General features: G+C 46.4%; 1 protein-coding gene across 1 annotated transcript; it reads right to left on the bottom strand.

The window, feature by feature from the left end:
* Positions 1-4,553: 4,553 nt before the first annotated feature.
* ATOH1 (atonal bHLH transcription factor 1) lies at positions 4,554-7,161 on the bottom strand. The gene has a single exon (XM_038400156.2). It carries the CDS (start codon positions 6,983-6,985, stop codon positions 6,062-6,064), a length of 924 nt encoding a protein of 307 aa, XP_038256084.1. The 5' UTR covers positions 6,986-7,161; the 3' UTR covers positions 4,554-6,061.
* Positions 7,162-18,306: the final 11,145 nt, after the last annotated feature.

Below are 18,306 nucleotides of genomic sequence, written 5' to 3'. Positions count from 1 at the left end.
TGTCTGGAGGTCTGTTTTTCTCTCTCCTTTTCTCTCTCAGATGGGTCAGAACCAAGAACCAGATACAATTCCTATTAAATAAATAGGAAGACTGGCATTGATTTCCATGGAAATTGGGTTGGGCCTTTACACCCCATACCCGAACCACCATAACACCCTTGGGAAAAGCCAAACTCAATACAAATTTTATAGCTGGCCTCTGCCTCAGTCACTGACTGAGCCAGATCCCTGGATCCCAACGTGGCCCCCACACGTCTGAAAGTCGATAGTGCATTTCCCATCCTCGTTTTTGCTCCGTCTCTTTTCTACTCTATGCAAGTGGGTGCAGAGTCAGCACCAGGAGTTCATTTATCTTTGGCAAAGTGGCAAGCGTTATGGACTCCTAGAAATACAGGGATGGAGAGAACCTCCAAAAGTCACCCAGTCCAGTCCCTGGCTCCGAGGCAGGGTCCAGTAAATCTGGACCATCCATGATTGATAGGAGTTTGCTCAACTCGTTATTAAAAACCTCCAGTGGGATTCGACAACCACCCTGGGAAGCCTGTTCCAGAGCTTAAATTACTCTTCTGGTTACAACGTTTTTCCAAATAGCTAAAATCTCCCTTGTCCACCTCGTGTCACCCACACAGATACTTGCTGAATATCCTGAATATTGTTCTACCCTTAGGAGACCTGTTCTGCGCGTAAGACAGTGTGTGTCTGTGTGTGTCACTCCTTTTTTTTTAAATCTTTGTGTGCGCCTGCCTGCCTCTTTGTCTGTCTGTCTCCCTGTGCGTGTGCCTGCCTCTCTGTATTGTCGGTGCAGACACACTGGCCCACTTTTGTGTATCCTTTTCTCCTCCTTTGTCTCCTTTTCTTTGGCTTTGACTCTTTCAGGTGCCCCAGCAGTTGCCCTCGCGTGCTGCTGGTTGCTGGGAGGTGGCTGGCCGCTGCTGCGCTGCTGTTATTGAGGGTGTGAATGCTGGCTGTTGTGCTCCGCTGGGGTGGGGGTGGGGGGGGCGCGGGGAGGAGGTAGATGATGAAGATGATGATGGAGGGGAGGGGTGATGAGGGTGTTTAATGCGGGAGCGCAGCTCCCTGGGGAGGTGCCTGAAAGGCCGGTGCGCTCACCAGCTGACAACGCGTGCTCCGCTCCAGACACTCAGCACTGAGGCCAGGAGCCTCTGCCAGCCAGCCCGTCTATTGTCAGCCTCGCTCTAATTAAGAAACACTCACATTACCGCAAGCCACCCCCACGCGCTCCTTGTTTCCTCTGCCTCCCTTTCATCTCCTCTCCCCTTCCCAGGTTTAACTCTTTCTTCCTCCCCAGGCCAGAGGTTGAGCAAACAGCCGCCAGCCACTCGCAAGGAGGCAACAAACTGGGGCTCGGACACCGCACCGCAAACTTTACTTTCTCTCGCACGTGTGCACTGGGGGTGCAGGAGTTTTGTTAACCCCCCAGGATTCCTCTGCTTTCTAAGGTTGCATAACAGGGAAATATTCAACCTCCTACTGTAAACTTGTAATGAGAACTTGCAGGCAGCAGGACAAGGGACTCGATCCCGCCTGCACTGCGGTCAACAACAAAAGCTCCAATATCAATCCCAAAAAAACACTTACTGTGTAACTTTAGACCGAGCAACAAACCCACGCGAAACTCATTAGAGCAGGCTGCCTCTTGAAAATTCCCATGGTCTGACGGGTGGCCAGCGATTCGGTGTAGGTCTAAAAGGGAAGCTAAACCAATAAACCAAACCTTTTTGGCCAAATACAAACGATCGGCACATGCACAAGCCAGTGGAATCTCACACAAAGGACCCACGCCCCCGCCCCCCCTACCCCAAACACATCGTATTTCTCATTCTGGGAGTACTTAGGTTTCAGCCAAATTTTGACGCCCGGCTAATGCTTTTATCTGAACTGGAGAGTCAAAAGCGTAAGTTAAAAATACTATGAGCACACAAGCAGCTCACACTGATCTGCTTCAAGAGGGCGGGTGTTATTTTAAGTTTATACTAGTGCTTATAGAACAAACACTGTCGTAAATTCAATAAAGAGATTTATCCATCTTCATTACTTAAAGCAATGTTGTCTCTGTTTGTTTGGGAGATATTAAGCATGCTTAGCTCGCAACACATAGTTGATTCCTTTGCTAGTATCTTGGATACTTGGATCTGACTTTGGAAGGTAGAAGCTAATTGCTAATAATGGAGAGAAAGGAACCAGCCAGCATAGCGGGAGTGGTCTGGCATATGGGGAATGAGCAGGCTGAATACTCAATATTCAAGTTTCCAAAATATTAATGAGATTATAGCAACCTGCAGCTATATGTTACAGCTTGTTAATGGAGTGTAAGAGTGTGGGCTGCCAAACGTTTGTTATGCAAACTCTATAGCAGAACCTTAAAATGGAAATGTGTCCATGTATCGCTTTCAAAGAAGTGTCGAAAAAAAATAACTGAATCCCCAACTATAGATGTGAAGATTAACACACTGCACGGCACAGTTGATCTGTCAATAGCTAGAACATTTCCTACTAGCGTGGATGATTTTATATACGCTTTTCAAATCACTTTGCACTCACAAATAGCGTGTCAGATTTTTGGAGAGCCAAAACCATAAACTGTTTGGATGAAATGAGAAAAACCTTCCGGAAAATTAAGATAGGGAAAAGATGTGGGAAACACACACCCACACCCACAAATATATGCGCACAACAAAGGCATAACTAGGCCAGTTCAATTAAATTAATATATCCCAACGCTAATCCCCTGTGTTGCATCTTTCACCACATATGTCAACTTTTAAAAAATTAATCTTGTTTCAAAGTAGTGAATGATATTTTTCTATGGCAAACCTATGTACAGCACAATGAGTTTAAAAAGAGTTTTCTGGGCTGAAAGTCAAACGCTTGTTGCCTATTCACTACTATGAAAACCTCAACATTTTAGAAGTAAGTAATAATCAAAAATATAAACCCGGAAACAATCGTGAAGTTTTGAAAGTGAAATGACCCTGCCGATGAACTTTTCACCCTACCCAGGTTGGTAAATATATCCCCAGCAGTTGGAGCATTAGTGTGGAAGCAGTGACTTGATTCGTTTAAGCCACCCGAAGATGTTTATCTGCACCACAGCAAACCCGGCAGTGCAAAAGGTTATCAAGGGGACAGGTGCATTGTTTCTTTCCTGGAGAGCGTCACGATCACCTGCTTCTTGCAGGCTGCCTGCTTGCTATCAGCACACCTACCGGAGCAGTTTAATTGATTGTCAGTTAGATCTAGGTGAGGTTTCACCTGCTGAACGTACGAAATAACGCAATGGAGAAGGAAGAAACTCGGGTAGAAAAAGACCGTCTCCGGTTGACGGAGTCGGTAGTCGTTACTCATGCAAAAATCATGTTGAGTTCAATGTCTAGTGTTTGTGTTCATTGGAAGTCTTGCCTTTGTGAGAACTGCAGGAGAAATCCTCTGTGGCTTTTCACACTTTTTTTTTTAATAAAAGAAATTGGGTTAAGGATACTGGGTCAAATCCTGCTCTTCTTTTCCCCAGGCGAATACTCTCACTGAAATTAAGGCATTAACTTACTTGGGGAAGGATTTGAACCGCTGTCTCAAGAAGCCGACCCTACAAGACAAAGTTATGGCCCGATCCCTGCATCACCGAAAGAGGGGAGAGATTTGCACTTTAGTGGAGCACGCCTCAAAACCTTAAACACAGAACAAGGCGCTGACTTGATTTCCAAACCTCAAACTTGATTTTAAAATTGAGCACTGTGGAGAGTTGCATCCATAGTAAATTTTGGTCTGCGTTACAGGGAGACACCTTATTATTGCGAGGCGCAGCCACACTAAGATATGTCACCAAAGGAAAATTTTCGTTTCAAACCTACAGGGTAGCTCGCTAATAGACATGAGCCGCAGCCCGCCTGTTTTATTTGCGGTAAATAAATACCTTTGCACTACAGGTCCACATTTCAACAGTAGCTGGACCCGATTTATGGCTTTCAGGACACCCAGATTTTCACGCCCTTTAAACGCCCTCATTAGAGATAGGATCCGCCAATAATAAGTCTTATTTCGAAAATTCCAACATAAGGAAAAGAATTACTCAGGATTTTGGTTTTTTACACAGGTGAATACTCTCCACTTTTATGCCCCAAAGCGATTACACCTTTTCCTTTACAGCTTGTTCCTAAACTTGCTCGAGAACTGCAAGCGATCTTATTGAACTAGCTTTGCCTCAGGAAGGACCAGCGGGGGCAAGTCACTTCACATACAGAGTTAGGAGAAGGAAGGGGACACGCTCGTGCGCCGCCCTTTCAAATCATTATTGCTCGTCTGTTCAGCTTTCCAAATTAGCGTACGCAGCTTCCAGAACTCCTACCAACCTTCAGTTTTTAAGGCTCCCTCTAGCCCTCGGGGGGATTGTATACTAGTTCCCTCTTCTCATGCGATGAGCATGGTTACAGGAGACCCAGCTTCGCTCATGCCACGGCTCATCAGGGCAACTGCTCCGAGACAATGCGCTCAGTCCCGTTCCCATTGAAATCAACGGGCGTTTTGCTGTTATGCCAGTTTTGTTGGTTTTAGTTACACTGGTGTAACTGAGAACGGAATTTGAACAATTAAACTTCAAGGGGAGCAGGACGAGTTCCTCAGAGAGCAGAACGCCGATACGGGTCCCACCTTGCAGCCCTAACTCAGGCAACGTTCACCTGTTGCAATGGGAATTTTAATGCCGGGACAAGCCCTCTCTTTCCTAACCCCAAAAGGGAAGAATGGTACCTGTTAAAATCAGGAATAGAAATATTGATAAAAATACTATTGTCGCAGTCTTAAATGATTAATGCCGTACATTATACAATTTATAGTTTAGTGGTAGGTCTAAATATCAGAGGTTTGTTTGTTTGTTTTCTTTTTTTTTGCACGCAGAGGTGCAAGTTACAGAGAACTGAAACCAGAGGTGATGTAAATTCTGCTGTCATACAGATCCACGCGATCTCAACCAAATACACCCACCCAGCCATTTCATGGCGATGTATGTTAGTATATTCCGAAAGTGCCCTTTTAAAGACATCAGTACTCATTTTGAAAGACAAGTGTTCTGTATACTTTTTATTATGGCTTCTGAAAAATAATAGTCCAACCAATCTTTCCCCCCCCCCATATTTATTTGATCTCAAAAATTACAGGAAACAAGGGCAGCTGGCTTTGCTAAATGAAACAAAACATTCTTGTAGAAAAGTTAAAAAAAAAGATAAAAGCAGAAATAGTAGTAAACACTCCGTAATAAATAACTTTCCTAATATCACAAAAGCAAAATAAAATTCACATAAAACTTTGACACTTGAAGAGCTTAAGGACTATAAGTGGCTAAATTAAAGAATGGTCTCCAATTGGCAGGTAGTTGCTTTCCTCTTGAAGCCGCATCTCCAGCCGCTGATAAAGTGCTTGCGCCAAGTTCCCCCAAAAGATGCCAACATCAACAGGGACTTTTAAAAATCCGCCGTTTCTCTGGTATTTACAGCACAGGATTATGTTATTTACAATCTTTTTGTTTTCGTAACAATAAAATTCGGATACAGGACCGGTATTTCGGAAGACTTTTGTGAAGGATCTGTGCAGACACAGAAGGGTGCCCATAGCATCATCATAAACGGTAACTCAATTTTAGCAAGGTAAGACTTCACAGTGTATTTGCTATTTGCGAGCAACGCAAGTGAAGCTCCGCACTACAAGGCAGCACGTTGGCTGCGGGGTGGGAGGGGGGGGGGAAAGACTATAACAATCCCTATGCAAAGAAAGCGAAACGGGGTGGGGTGGATAACGGGGACACTGAATCACAAAACAGCCATTCCCAGAGACAAACCAAGGAGAAAGCTGGAGATTCATAAGCTAAAGGAACCGATGTTATTTTAAACTAGACCACAAAAGGCTGTTGGACAGCGGAAGCAGGTACATGGCAAAGTTTTCAACAGTCAGAGCCCCCTTTTCCCCCTCCCGCCTGCGCCCCGGGCAGACTGGGACAGCTCTGGTTGTGGCTCTGCCCCTGTGGCCCCCGTGGTGCTGCTGGGCTCCCTCCCTAGCTGCCCTCATCAGAGTCACTGTAGTGGGAGCGGGGCGAGAACTCTCCGTCGCTCCTGTGGGACCGGGGCGATGGTTTGCTCCTTTCTTGCGGCTGCCCGAGGAGGGCCGGAGAGGGAGCTTTCTGTGCCATCAGGCCGCTCTCCTGGAAGGAAGAGAAGTGCAGAGGGTCCAGCGGCACCGAGTAGCTCCCCGCAGCCGGCTGCTGGGGGAAGCGAGTCCTGCAGTGGCCGGAGGACGAGGGTTTCTGGTGCTGCCCCTGTCCTTGTCCTGCAGCTCCGGCCTCTGCTCCGGTTGACTCGTGGAGCGGCGCGCGGTGCTCGCCCTTGCCCGGGGTGTCGGCTGGCGCGGCCGGGCTGTGCAGCAGCTCGGCCAGCGCGCTGATGTAGATCTGCGCCATCTGCAGGGTCTCGTACTTGGACAGCTTCTTGTCGTTGTTGAAGGAGGGGATGACATTGCGCAGCTGGTCGAAGGCGTGGTTCAGCCCGTGCATCCGCCGCCGCTCCCGGGCATTGGCCGCCAGCCGCCGCTGCTTCTGCACGCCGCTCACCTGCTGCCGGAGCCCCCCGGACGGGGCGCGCTGCCTGCCGCAGCCCGACACCCCCTCCGCCGACGGGACGCCCCCTGGCAGCTTGCACAGTTTCCCCGAGGGGCCGCTCCTGCAGCCGCCCAGGTGCTGCTCGGCTCCCCCCGCCTCCAGCGGCTCCTCCTCCTCCTCCTCCGCTGCTCCGGGCAGCGGGTACCTGGGGGAGGCGGCGGCGGCTGCGGGGACGCGTGCCGGGCAGCACATGCCCAGCCAGGCGGGGGGGAAACCGCAGCCGGGATGCTCCTGCCCGAGGAGAGTCTGCTCCAGCTGCTCCTGGGCCCCCAAGTCCCTGCCGCCTTCCACCCACTCGGCGGCGGCCGCCCGCAGGTGGCTCATCGCGCCGGGCGCTGCAGACCCAAGCGGGGGTGAGAAGCAGGGAAGCGCGAGCCGGGGCAGAAGAGCCCGGGCTAGTTCTGCTGCACGCGCCCCCCCACCTCCACCTCCACCTCCACCCCTACCCTGGCTCCCGGGACCTCGCACGCGCACACACCGCTCGCGTGCAACCAGCCTTCTCCGGTTGCGGACGCCGCTGCGCTCCCTTTAAAAAGCGGCACGCGCCGGGGTCCCCCCGCCCGCACCGCCTCCTCGCGCCCCACCCTCTGCCTCCCGCCCTCCTCGCGCCGGTCGCGTGGCGGCTCAGCCAATGGAGCGCGCGGGTCTGTCGCGTGCTGGGAGCCAATGGCAGGAGGAGCTTGGCCCGGCCCGGGGGAGAAAAGTTGCAGAGGAGACTCCGGGGATGCGACCTAGACGGCAAAACTCCTCCCCTCCCCCGCGCGGCCGGGACTGCTCGTGGGCCGGGGGGCGTACAGGGGGAGCTAAGAGTGCGAGCCAGCGGGCGCGGCCTCTAGGGCCTTGGGGAGTTCGACCCGCCCGGGGCGAGGTGCGCGCCCAGCGGCAGGAGGGCGAGGCCGACACGTGGCTGCCCTGGGCTAGCCAGTGCCGGGCCAAGGGCTTTAAGCACGTGGGCGTGGCAGAGGGAGCCGGGCGTGCGCCGTCGGAGCGCGCCAGGGACGCCCGGGCAGGAGCAGGGCAGCTAGGGAGCAGGTGTGCGCCCGGGTGCCGCGGCGCCGTGTGTCAGCCCGCGCCGCGCCGCCCCGGGGGAACCGAAAGCGGGGGGGAATCCTAGCGAAAGCCACGGGTCTCCAGCCAAAAGCACGCCCTCCACTCCCAGCGCAGCGGGCGGACGGTAGATCCCGTAAAGACACCCCCCCCCCCAGACCCAGCTGCACAGGGCACGTTCCCGGCTCTGCCAGGTGCCTGCAGAGCGCGTCCTGCGTAGCTGGCCTGCGGACACGAGAGACAGATGTACCGAACCGCACCCCGTGAAAGCGCCGCTCTTACATCGGCCACAGGCAGATTCCGCACTGCTAAGTGCTGTAGCAGCCTCCACCAGCACCAAAGCGGGGCGCTGTGAAGTCGTCCCCCCCCCCCCCGTATACTCCCTTGAAACAGGAGCTGTTCTCGTTGGCTCTTGACCAGGATAAACGCACCACAAGTGCTGAGTTCTTCAGTGCCGGACCGTCCTTACCCACCTTTAACCTGCCCTTTAGCCCGAAGATCTCAGCCCATTCAATAAGGCGAGAGGCTGATGGTGTCAGTGGCACAAATCAATCCGTGATCAAGCAATTCGTGATAGTCGCGCGAACGCGGGCATCTCTGTTGAGATCACGGAGGGCAACACGCTTATTTGTAGGTCGTGGCGAGCCTGGCCGCCGGTGCAGTGCAGACGACGGAACAATGCCTCCGAGACGAGCAGTTCAGGGCCATCTCAAGGAGGAGGAGAGCAGCGGCGTCACCCGAAGCAGAGTTCGCAGGGCAGGAAGCCTAAGCGCCCCCAAGCTACCTCCACGGTCTGGATGGCACCCCGGCACGCCTCTGGCTAGCTTTCCTTGGGATATAAGGAAGTAGATACAAGGCTGCCTCTCTGCACCCCCAGTCTCAGCTTGTTAGTGCAACTGAATGGCATGGGCGGGGTGGGGGAGAAAAGGGAGTGTCGAAGTGGCAACATTTCCCCTAACTGGAATCGCTGAATATTTCCCAGGCTCTTCTCCGCTCGTAAGCACCCTGCGGAGGGCGACACAGCCTTCTGCTCACAAGCGCCGCCTCCATTGCACACGGAGCAGTAACCCACAAACCCACGTCCATACTGTGAAGAGCGAAGTGGATGGTTGTAAACGAGTACTTCCCCCCCTCCCCCATTGCGCCTACAATGAAGGAAGGAGCTTTGCATCCCATCATAATCTGCTCATCTCTTCTCTTCCCTTCCCACAGAATTTATCTGCTTATTTTGGATAGATTCAGCATTAGAGGAAGCTAAGCCAGAGCTCCTCCTCCTCGCTGGTTTGGAGGTCGCACAGCCCCTGCCCTCAGGACTTTACAGTCTAAAGTCTTCCCTGTGGTGATAGAGGCCTTCCCATGAGCCTTATCCAATCACATTCTTAAAGCTTTGAAGTGTACATTCGTACTTCCATAGCCTGGAGTAGCAATAGTCCTGGATAGGCCCTTGAATGTCAAATGCCTGTGTGGTCTGATTAAGAGCTTCATCCAACTTCCTTTCAAGTCAGTGGAAGTCTTATACAATGCACATTATCATGCTGATCAATATTTTGTCTCCCTGTATCTTTGTATTCCATCTGTGGTCTCCTGTTCTATCCTTGGATTGTAAGCCCCTTGAGGCAGGGACCATCTTTGTTTGTACAGCACCAGCACAACAGGGTCCTGGTCCATGACTTGGGCTCCTAGCTGCTAAGGTAATGCAAATAATAAATATTTGTCTAATCCAGTAGATGTCATAGGACAATAAAGAAGTCTGGACTCATTCACCTTCCCCACTTGGACTTCCTCTCAACCTTCTCAAGTTCACATCACCTGCTGCAGACCTTAGCATGAATCAGAAGCCCCAGACAGACCCCACTGAGGGGTTTCATTATTGTACCAGTCTCTTTATCAGCTAAGGAACTTAAGTGCACACTATGGAGGGAGATCAAAGCAGCAATTAAGTCTAATACAATATTAAGTGACTTCAGCTAGGGTACCAGCATATAAACTGATCCAATCTTACAGCTGAACAAGCTTTAGAAAATAGTTTCTCAACCCCTTCAACAATTGCTTCTCAGAACAGCTAGTTTTACAGCACACATAGGAGAGGCTATTCTCAATTTAATCCTCAATAGCTGCTCAATCATAGTCATTCCTTGAACCATTAAGTAATATCTTCAGAGGAGGAGTTGCACCAAAAACTAACCCTTCAGAAAAGGTGATTTCACAAAAGTTTACACTAAAGAGGGGAAATTCAAATCCTTACACTCTGCTTCCAGATGACTACTGTAACATAATATAACAGAGTGGGAAAGCAAAGCAAAGCAAAAACAAAAAACAAAAACAAAAAACCCACAAGCCCCCTCACCCTTGGATCTTCCTCCCTCCCCTAGTGAGCAAATGGCATGGATGAAGTAGTAAGGTTCAAGATGTTATTCAAGACATACAGGTATCCTTCAGAAATTGAAGATGCAGTCTAAATGAGGCCAACAGAATGGAACAAAAACTGTGGGAGATAAAATGCAAGATAGAAATTTGAAGAAATTCGGAGAATTTGAAGTAGGCATAAAAGTATATATATAAATAAATGGAAGTATGGAAGAGCCAGCATTGCTGTTCTGTAGCAAAGTGAGGACTTTCAAAGCCATGCAAGTTTGTAAGCGAAAGTTTAAACAAATGCAGACCTCAGCTGGAATCTCTTATGCTTTTGAGCCCAGTCCTGATAGGTCAGTAGAAAGCTGATCACAACCATGTGATTTTATAGAGCTTTCAGCTAACTAAGGCACTGATCCAGCTAGTTATTCTGTTGCACACCCTTTCCTACAGAGCTCCACCAACTTCATTCAGTATAAATGTGGCCAGATCACCATGGACAAGATTCATCTGTACTGTAAGTCCATTTAGGTGAGTGGAACTACACCAGAAATTTTCATAATGTTCTCTACAGCCATATTCACACACAGACACAGGAGCAGAGGGGCAATTAAATATATTAAGAGTTAAGCTGCCCTTGTAGCCCTATTGTGTCCTCCTCCCCGCTTATGTATCCTTATTTTGAAGAAGTGGGAGTTTAGTACTAAAATAGCCAAATCTAGGGAGATGCCTAGCATCTCCCATCTATGACTTCAATGCAGGCAGAGCACCTACTCAGCATTTTGGAAACAGCACTCCTTGCCTTTGCAGTAGCCACAAATGATGTGGTTATTTATACCCTTCCTAATGCTCTTCACAAAAAAGTGAAAAGATAATATCCATCACCAGTGCTGTGCAGAATTTAATTTTTCAAGAACTGAAGCTATCTTTAAGTGGTAAATTTTTAAAAAAAGTTTCAAAGCATTATAGCAACATTATGACAGTATATCTTTGGCATTGGTCATATGTCTACACCTCGGTTTCTCACTTCCAGTCAATCCACTGTCTCCCCCTGGTGGATAGGTAAATCTAGGATTACCCCGTGACTAAACCCCATTCAAAGTCCATTTTCTTTAGGGCTCAACAGCACCAGCGATACCATGCCAAGCCAGCCATAACCCTTCACTACACTCAGTTCTCCCCATAAACCTCTTGTTGCAAGGGAAGGAAGTCCATGCCACTCTTTAAGCAGCAGCACCACCAGAGATGGGTGGGGGAAAATGCTGGGATGCTGTAATGCAGGACTGTCTTTTCAACTGTTTCTCAAAGTCTTCTCCCTCAACACCTTCTCTTTGGTTTTCCCTAAAATGCAAAATCCCTTTCCCAGGGTACACCTGTGCTCAGCTCTTCCTTGTTGAAGGCCTTTTTTTTCCTTCTAGGATCCCTTCTAGGCATCAGCTCTTCTCAGCTGGTGTTCCTGTCAGCTCCCTGCAGGTCTCTCCTACCTGGCTCTATATGCCAGAGGGCTAAGTCCTTTCTGTGCCCAAGATGCACAGTAAGAGTCAAACATAAGGAGGAGCTTTCATGAAGTCTGGCAGTCACATATCCTCAAATCACATGAGCTCATAATCCCCAGGCTAGCTGTACCTACTTTTGAAGAGCCCAACACTCAACTGTTACCGACTCAAAAATACGTTCTCAAAGTTAGAATCATAGAATATCAGGATTGGAAGGGACCTCAGGAGGTCATCTAGTCTAACCCCCTGCTCAAAGCAGGGCCAATCCCCAATTTTTGCCCCAGATCCCTAAATGGCCCTCTCAAGGATTGAACTCACAACCCTGGGTTTAGCAGGCCAATGCTAGTTAGAAGTAAAAGGGAACAACTGATCCTGATGTAACACTTTTCTACTAATGAGTAATTTTCCATGTACACCAGCTTTGTTACACAAAACTTGTGTTGTATAGCTGCCTTTTTGGTCCTGGGCCCTATCGGACTGAAGTCCTTTCATTTGCCCACTCACAACAGCTCCTGAAAGGGACTGCTAAGGGGGAGAAGGGGAAAAAAAAAGCTTTTGACATGAAATCAAAAGTTTACTTTTGATTTCCACTCCCCCCCACCCCAACATATTCCAATTTACCACGAGACCATCCAACTCTAGGCCCCAATCCTGTAAAGGCTCAAGCTTTTGTAAAACTTAGTTTAAATCAGTGAATAGTCCTATTAGATTCAAAGTGATGGGCACAGTATGAGATCCAAGATGAATACAGTAGATATTTATATGGTTGAAAGAAAAAAAACTTCACAAACTAAGAATAGAACTGGGGGAAAAAAAGCAGAGAGTATGGTAGTTCAAACCAGGTGAAGAGAGAGAAACATCAGAGTTAAAAGGAGCAGTTTTGTTTAATTGATGTAGCGATACTAGATCTTCAGAATCTGGTCCTCTCTTATACAGTAACCCGTTTACACAATTTTGATTTTTTTTTAACGGCAAGAAGAAAGGAACATGACTTCCATTATTGACAATTTGGATTTTAAATTGAAGACATTTTGTGGGGGAAGTGTACTAGTTGCCATTGTCTGCTTAATAGGAGAGTATTTGTTTATTCTCTTTAAGCTCTGGCTTACTCTCAACTTTTCTGCAATCTTTCTGCTCATGTATCTTTCGGCAGTGGGAGTTATGTACAAACTGGTGGTGTATCATCAGTTACTTTACGAAGTGAGGTCAACTATATTAGTTCTAGAAAAGTATTTCCAAGCAAGCCTCTCTCCACCATGCTTTACAGTAGCTTTTACTGATTAACTACTATTTTATTGCTGTGACACCTATCCTCTATCATTTTGGTGTCCCTTTAGTCACATCAAACATAGGCCCCTTCAATACACACTTATGCACATTCATAACTTTAATGCAAGTGACAAGTCCTACTGAAGTCAATAGAGTTAGACACAAACAAAGTTAAGCTTGGGTTTAAGTATATCATGGGGCTGGCCTTGGAACTGTAAGCTGTTTGAAACAGTGACCCTAGGCCAAAAATAAATGGAAATGTTCATGTCTGGTGTGTACTGTGAGAGATGTAGCATGCTGTTAAACACCAGGGAATAATCATATCGTTTTTAAGTATTAATAAACTAGTCCTCAAGCCTTAGAGACAAAGAGAATTCAAATTTTCAATGAGTTCTAGAACTAGATGTTATGAAAATTAAGGGCCCAATTCTGCAATCTTTACTCAGACCACACTTCTCCTGCAGTCTGGGAGGATGTAGAAAACCAATGAAAGCTACTATTTAAATTCTGTAGTTAGATTTTTGGCGTTATGAATTGCACATTAATTAAGGTCCCAATCCTGGAAAGCGCTGAGAACCCTCAACTTCCACTGAAGTCAGTGAGAACGGGCATGATGTAGGATCTAGTCCCAATTTCTAACACACAGACCTGAGTGCTCCCATTGAAGTCAGAAAACATTAGCTTGAAAGGAAACAGGACTGTAACCAAGATACAGGTTTTGCTAACTGTAATACTTGCCGAGAAGCAAAAGTAGAGCACCCAAAACTCTTACCAAAGTGAGTGGGTGTCTTCTTCCATGCTCAATGAACCCAGTATTTAACCTAAAACACTACATAGTTGGCCCCATAGTATTTTATAAAGGAAAGGAAAGAATAAAAAGTTGACAGACTTGTCAAGCTGACATCCAGGTACAGTATTACTTTCAGAGAACCCACAATAAAAACTAAAGGTGATAAAACATGCTCATTTTGCAAATACTTTAAAGTGTGCATCTTTCAAATTAAAGATAAATAGCTTTAATGCATTCATGCCTTTTAATTTTTCAATTGTTTTCACCACCACTAACCAAGGGTAAATATTTAAATTGAAATTCATTACTCTACATGTACATCTCTCTCTCTCTCTCTCTCTCTCTCTCTCTCACACACACACACACACACACACACACACACACACTCCAAGTCAAAGGCAGTGGGTGGTTTGTGTCAGGGTTGGGCTTAGCTCTGCTCTCCCAGAATAAGATAAATGTAAGTGATGAAGAACTCCTGGGGTTGGCTGCACTCGTTTTGTATTCAACACTGACTGGCCCTTTTTTCCTCTCTCTCTTTGTACGTTCAAGCCTACTTGAGTTTCTTTTTTCTTTTGAAGAACTTAGTTCTTTTGATGTGATTCAAGGCACGCCCTGCTGCAAAGAGAACTTCACAGGAATCGGAAACATAAGCACACCGGTCTGAAACAGTTACTGTACAATAGCAAGAATGCATCAAGTCTTGAAGATGAATTTTCTTTCTTTAAGAAATCATTATCTTTCAGGGCTGAGGAGGGTAGGGGTTTGGGGCTCAGTCTTTAAACAAAATCTCCATCAATTTCAATAAGAAGAAGTTTGCCCAAGTCAGACCTGCAGGAGCAGGCACAATATCAATATAGAAATAATTTGGTTTTGCAGAAATCTTGCAGTATGTGCTGCATGTGCACAATAGTGTACAGATCTGAGCTCAACTGTACAATCAATCGTGTCGCCTAACTTTCTTATGCTGATTACATGTCAAATCAATTTAAGTCAACATGCTTCACTGTGCTTTGCTAGCCTCAAAGTATTAGCAAATGTGTTCTCTTCCTCTCCTCCCCACCTCCCAGACAATATAATTCAGATACAAAAGTAATACCAAGATTCTCTCTCACAAGTCCTCAAGATAGTTATATTTAGGAACGAGTACTTATACAATTCAAGGCTGGGATTTTAAAAAGCACCTAAGGGAATTAGGCTCATAACTCGCATAGAATTGCAATATTAATTCCAGTAGGTTCCTTTGGGGGGAAAAAAGTCACCATCTCATCTAACCAGTATAGACACACAGTATAGAATAATGCTAAATACAAATTTACATAAGTTTCCATTAATAAAAAGTTACAGAACTACAGTTTTAGGTAATTACAGATCTTGTATTACATTTAAGTATTTAATAGTTAATTCTTGATGTTATACATAAGATCGGTCTAAAGGTCACCTGAAAAAAAAGTTAATTTACATTATTTTATTTGCTCTGAATCTAGTTCTTAAATTGATCAGGATGAAAGAATAAATCCAGTTTGTTCCCATGTAATCTATGGCAAATACATTTAATGCTATGAATTATTTTTTTCTATTTAAATTTCTAAAGAAAAAAATGAAAGCTGCAAGATATGTAAAAACCAAACAAGATATCTGGAGTTACAAGACATTTTGAACATCACTGCTTTCTCAAAAATTCTGCTGTGCCACATCCCGGTGTACATCTGTAGTGCTTACTCATGTGAGTAATCCTTTAAAAGCCAACATGGCCACAATTCTGCAAAGCATTCTGCCTGGGAGTGGGTGGACCATTACACTCGCACGGAATTCACACTGACTTTGCAGGTTTGGGTCCTGTGAAAGTAATTACTATTCATGGGTGAAATTCATCTCCAGCAAAGGGCTAGCACAAGGTCCCTATTCTGGGTCCAATCTTGCAGACACTATCATGAGTAGTCCCTCTATGCACACCAAAGAGTAAGTACTGTCTTCATGGGAAAGGCAAAACACCACTGTAACAATACTTGCCTCCCTCCTGGGGCTGTTTTGAGGCATCATTAATCTTTGTAATGCACTTTGAAATCCTTCAATAAAAAGGCACTAACATGTAATGAGAGCATTATTAATTTATTACTAATTATCAAGAGCTCAAGTTGTACCAATGCTCTTCAAAAGAAAAGCTAGGTTCAAAGAGGACAGTGTTGCTAGCAGCATTTGCTAATATTTTACCTGGGATCATATCAGCTTTCATTGTATTTATTTAAAACTTGACTCTACAAGTTGTAGGTGCCCCCTTCAAACTGCTGAGTACACTCACTCCCACTGGACTTAGGGCACTTGTCACCTCAAGGAACTGCTCAGCATCTTGTAGGATCAGGCCTTCAGAAATTAAATTAGAAGAGTTAACCAAACACTGTCAACATGAATATCATGGCTATTGTGATGAGCAGTTATACACTGTCGCTATGCCCTTATATCCGTGAAATCGTCCAGAATAGGATGGGTGAAATGGAAACTCTGAAATTAAGAAAAACTGGAAATAAGAACTCTCCCTTCCAAGTTTAGAGTCATATTCAACCATTTAAGTTTTTGAAATGTTCATATACATGACGAGAACCAAAAGTTAAAAAATACTGGAAAGACTTCATTTTTCAAGCCTTTCACCTTGAACTCATCACTCTTCTTTACATCCCTCCACTGGCTCCTGCTTCTCAATTGCATCAAACGTAAAACTACTTTTCTTTACTTTCAAAGTCCTTCATGGCCTATTTCCATCCTAGCTATCATCTCTCATTCACCATTGGAATGTTGACTACCACCTCCAATCCACCCATGATGCCAGCCTCCATTGTTCACTTGTTACATTTTCTAACAAGCAACGTCATGCTTTCTCCCATACTGCCCCTCATGCTTGGGAGGGGCTCCCCATGAACATCTGCAAAAATAACTCTATCTGCCTTCAAAGCCCTCCTCAAAATTCTTTTCTGTGATGCCTATTTAAATTGGTTTTTGAGATCCAATAGGCTGTGATCTCAGCACACTAGCAACCTAACATGCTGACCAATATTGTCTCATTATTTCCTAATGCTCCCCAGGCTGTGTCCATCGGTCATCTCTCATCTTATACTTAGGATTTTAAGGTCTTTGGGGCAGGGCATAGTCTTTCAGCTGGGATCCATGAAGGAACTTAGGTATTGTGTTACTAAGGGGGCAGGCACCTAACTTTAAGGCCCCTGGAAAAAAAAACCACAGGTACACCACTGCCATTCTCAGTGCCTGAGTTAGGTACTTAGGCTCAATATACAATGAATGGGGAGACAGGTGCCTTAAACTGCAATCCACAAAGCTAGCAGGCTAGGCTCCCTGCCTAAGCTAGTCAATGGAAAATGCAAACAGGGGTGTGTCCTAAGCCCTGCCCCTTGCACAGAGTTCTGTGCCTAAGTCCAGGCTGCAGGGAGGCTCCTACCTCGGCTTAGTGATCCGCAAATGAGAACCAGCCACCTGGAGAAGGTGGCTTAGGTGCCAAATGCATTTCCTGTGGGAATGAATTAGGTGCCTGCTTCACTCCACACAAGATAGCTGGAGGAGGAGTTGATGCCCACCTTAACTTTCAGTATAGTGGTTAGTACACTCCCTTGGGACACTAGAGATCCAGGTTCAGTTCCCCCACCTCCACCAGAGAACAAGGGGCCTTCCTCCACTCAGGTGAGTGCTCTAACCACTGAGCTATGGAATAGTCTGATATGGAGCTCCCTCACTGTCTCTTGATGAAACCATTCAATTGTGGGTAAATAATGAGCGATTTGAGCTAGGATATTGGACCTGGGGTCACCCACCTCCAAGATGTGTGCCCTAACCACTGGAGTCAGTCACTCTCTCTGGCCCAATCACTATTCCATTGTGGATGGATACCCCAGATTTGGAATGGGTCCCAATCTGGTAGGCACACTCAGAGGCCCTGATTTAGGCCCTGGGCCACCTTTCTTCCCCCCAGTTTGTGAATTGCTCTGGGGATTAGTTGGGAGATAGGCATCCAGATGATTAGAGGGAGGCAGCAGTGCTCATGCTCAGAGGCAGGAACATAGGTGCTTAGAGAACTTTTACCCTGAAAACTTAGGCATTGAATGAGTTGAGGTGCCTATAGTTTGGTAAGAGTACTGTGAACTGCAGGACGTAAAACTGGGGGTTAAGTACCTTTTGTGCACATGGGACTTTGTTGTGTGTTTTGTACAGGACCTAGCACAATACAGTCCTGATCTATGACGACAGCTCCTGAGGGCTACGGTAATAAAAAACGAACAACAACAACAACATTATTGTGATTTGGATAGTGCCCTAAAGGCTGTTCTGCCAATATTTCTGAATACGAATGGAACCAAAACTCCTGGCCACTCATTTCCAGAGAAGCACAATTTGTATAAATTTTGGATTAGGATCTTCACTTTGGGACACATATCTAAATTGATTCCAAATACTGAACCTCCTTGAAATTCCTCTGTTCTGGACTACTGGTGAAAAGAGGTAGAAGATACAGGAAGGATTCTATTAAGATAACAACCTGGGTAAAAATGTGAAGATTTTCCTTGGAGAAGAGCAGTTTTGCGCTTAAGCACTGGACTCGGGCTTGAGAATGGGGTCCAATTTCTATCTGTACCAACAAACTTGACTTTGTGTTTCAGTTTCTCATCTATTAAATGGTGATAATATTC

This window comes from Dermochelys coriacea, chromosome 4 (assembly GCF_009764565.3).
Source record: "Dermochelys coriacea isolate rDerCor1 chromosome 4, rDerCor1.pri.v4, whole genome shotgun sequence".
In the NCBI taxonomy this organism is placed as follows: Eukaryota; Metazoa; Chordata; order Testudines; family Dermochelyidae; genus Dermochelys; species Dermochelys coriacea.
This window is presented reverse-complemented; position numbering and strand designations above follow the sequence as displayed.

Excerpts from the sequence above, each read along its gene's own strand:
- ATOH1 (XM_038400156.2), bottom strand. The coding sequence starts at position 6,985 with ATGAGCCACCTGCGGGCGGCCGCCGCCGAGTGGGTGGAAGGCGGCAGG.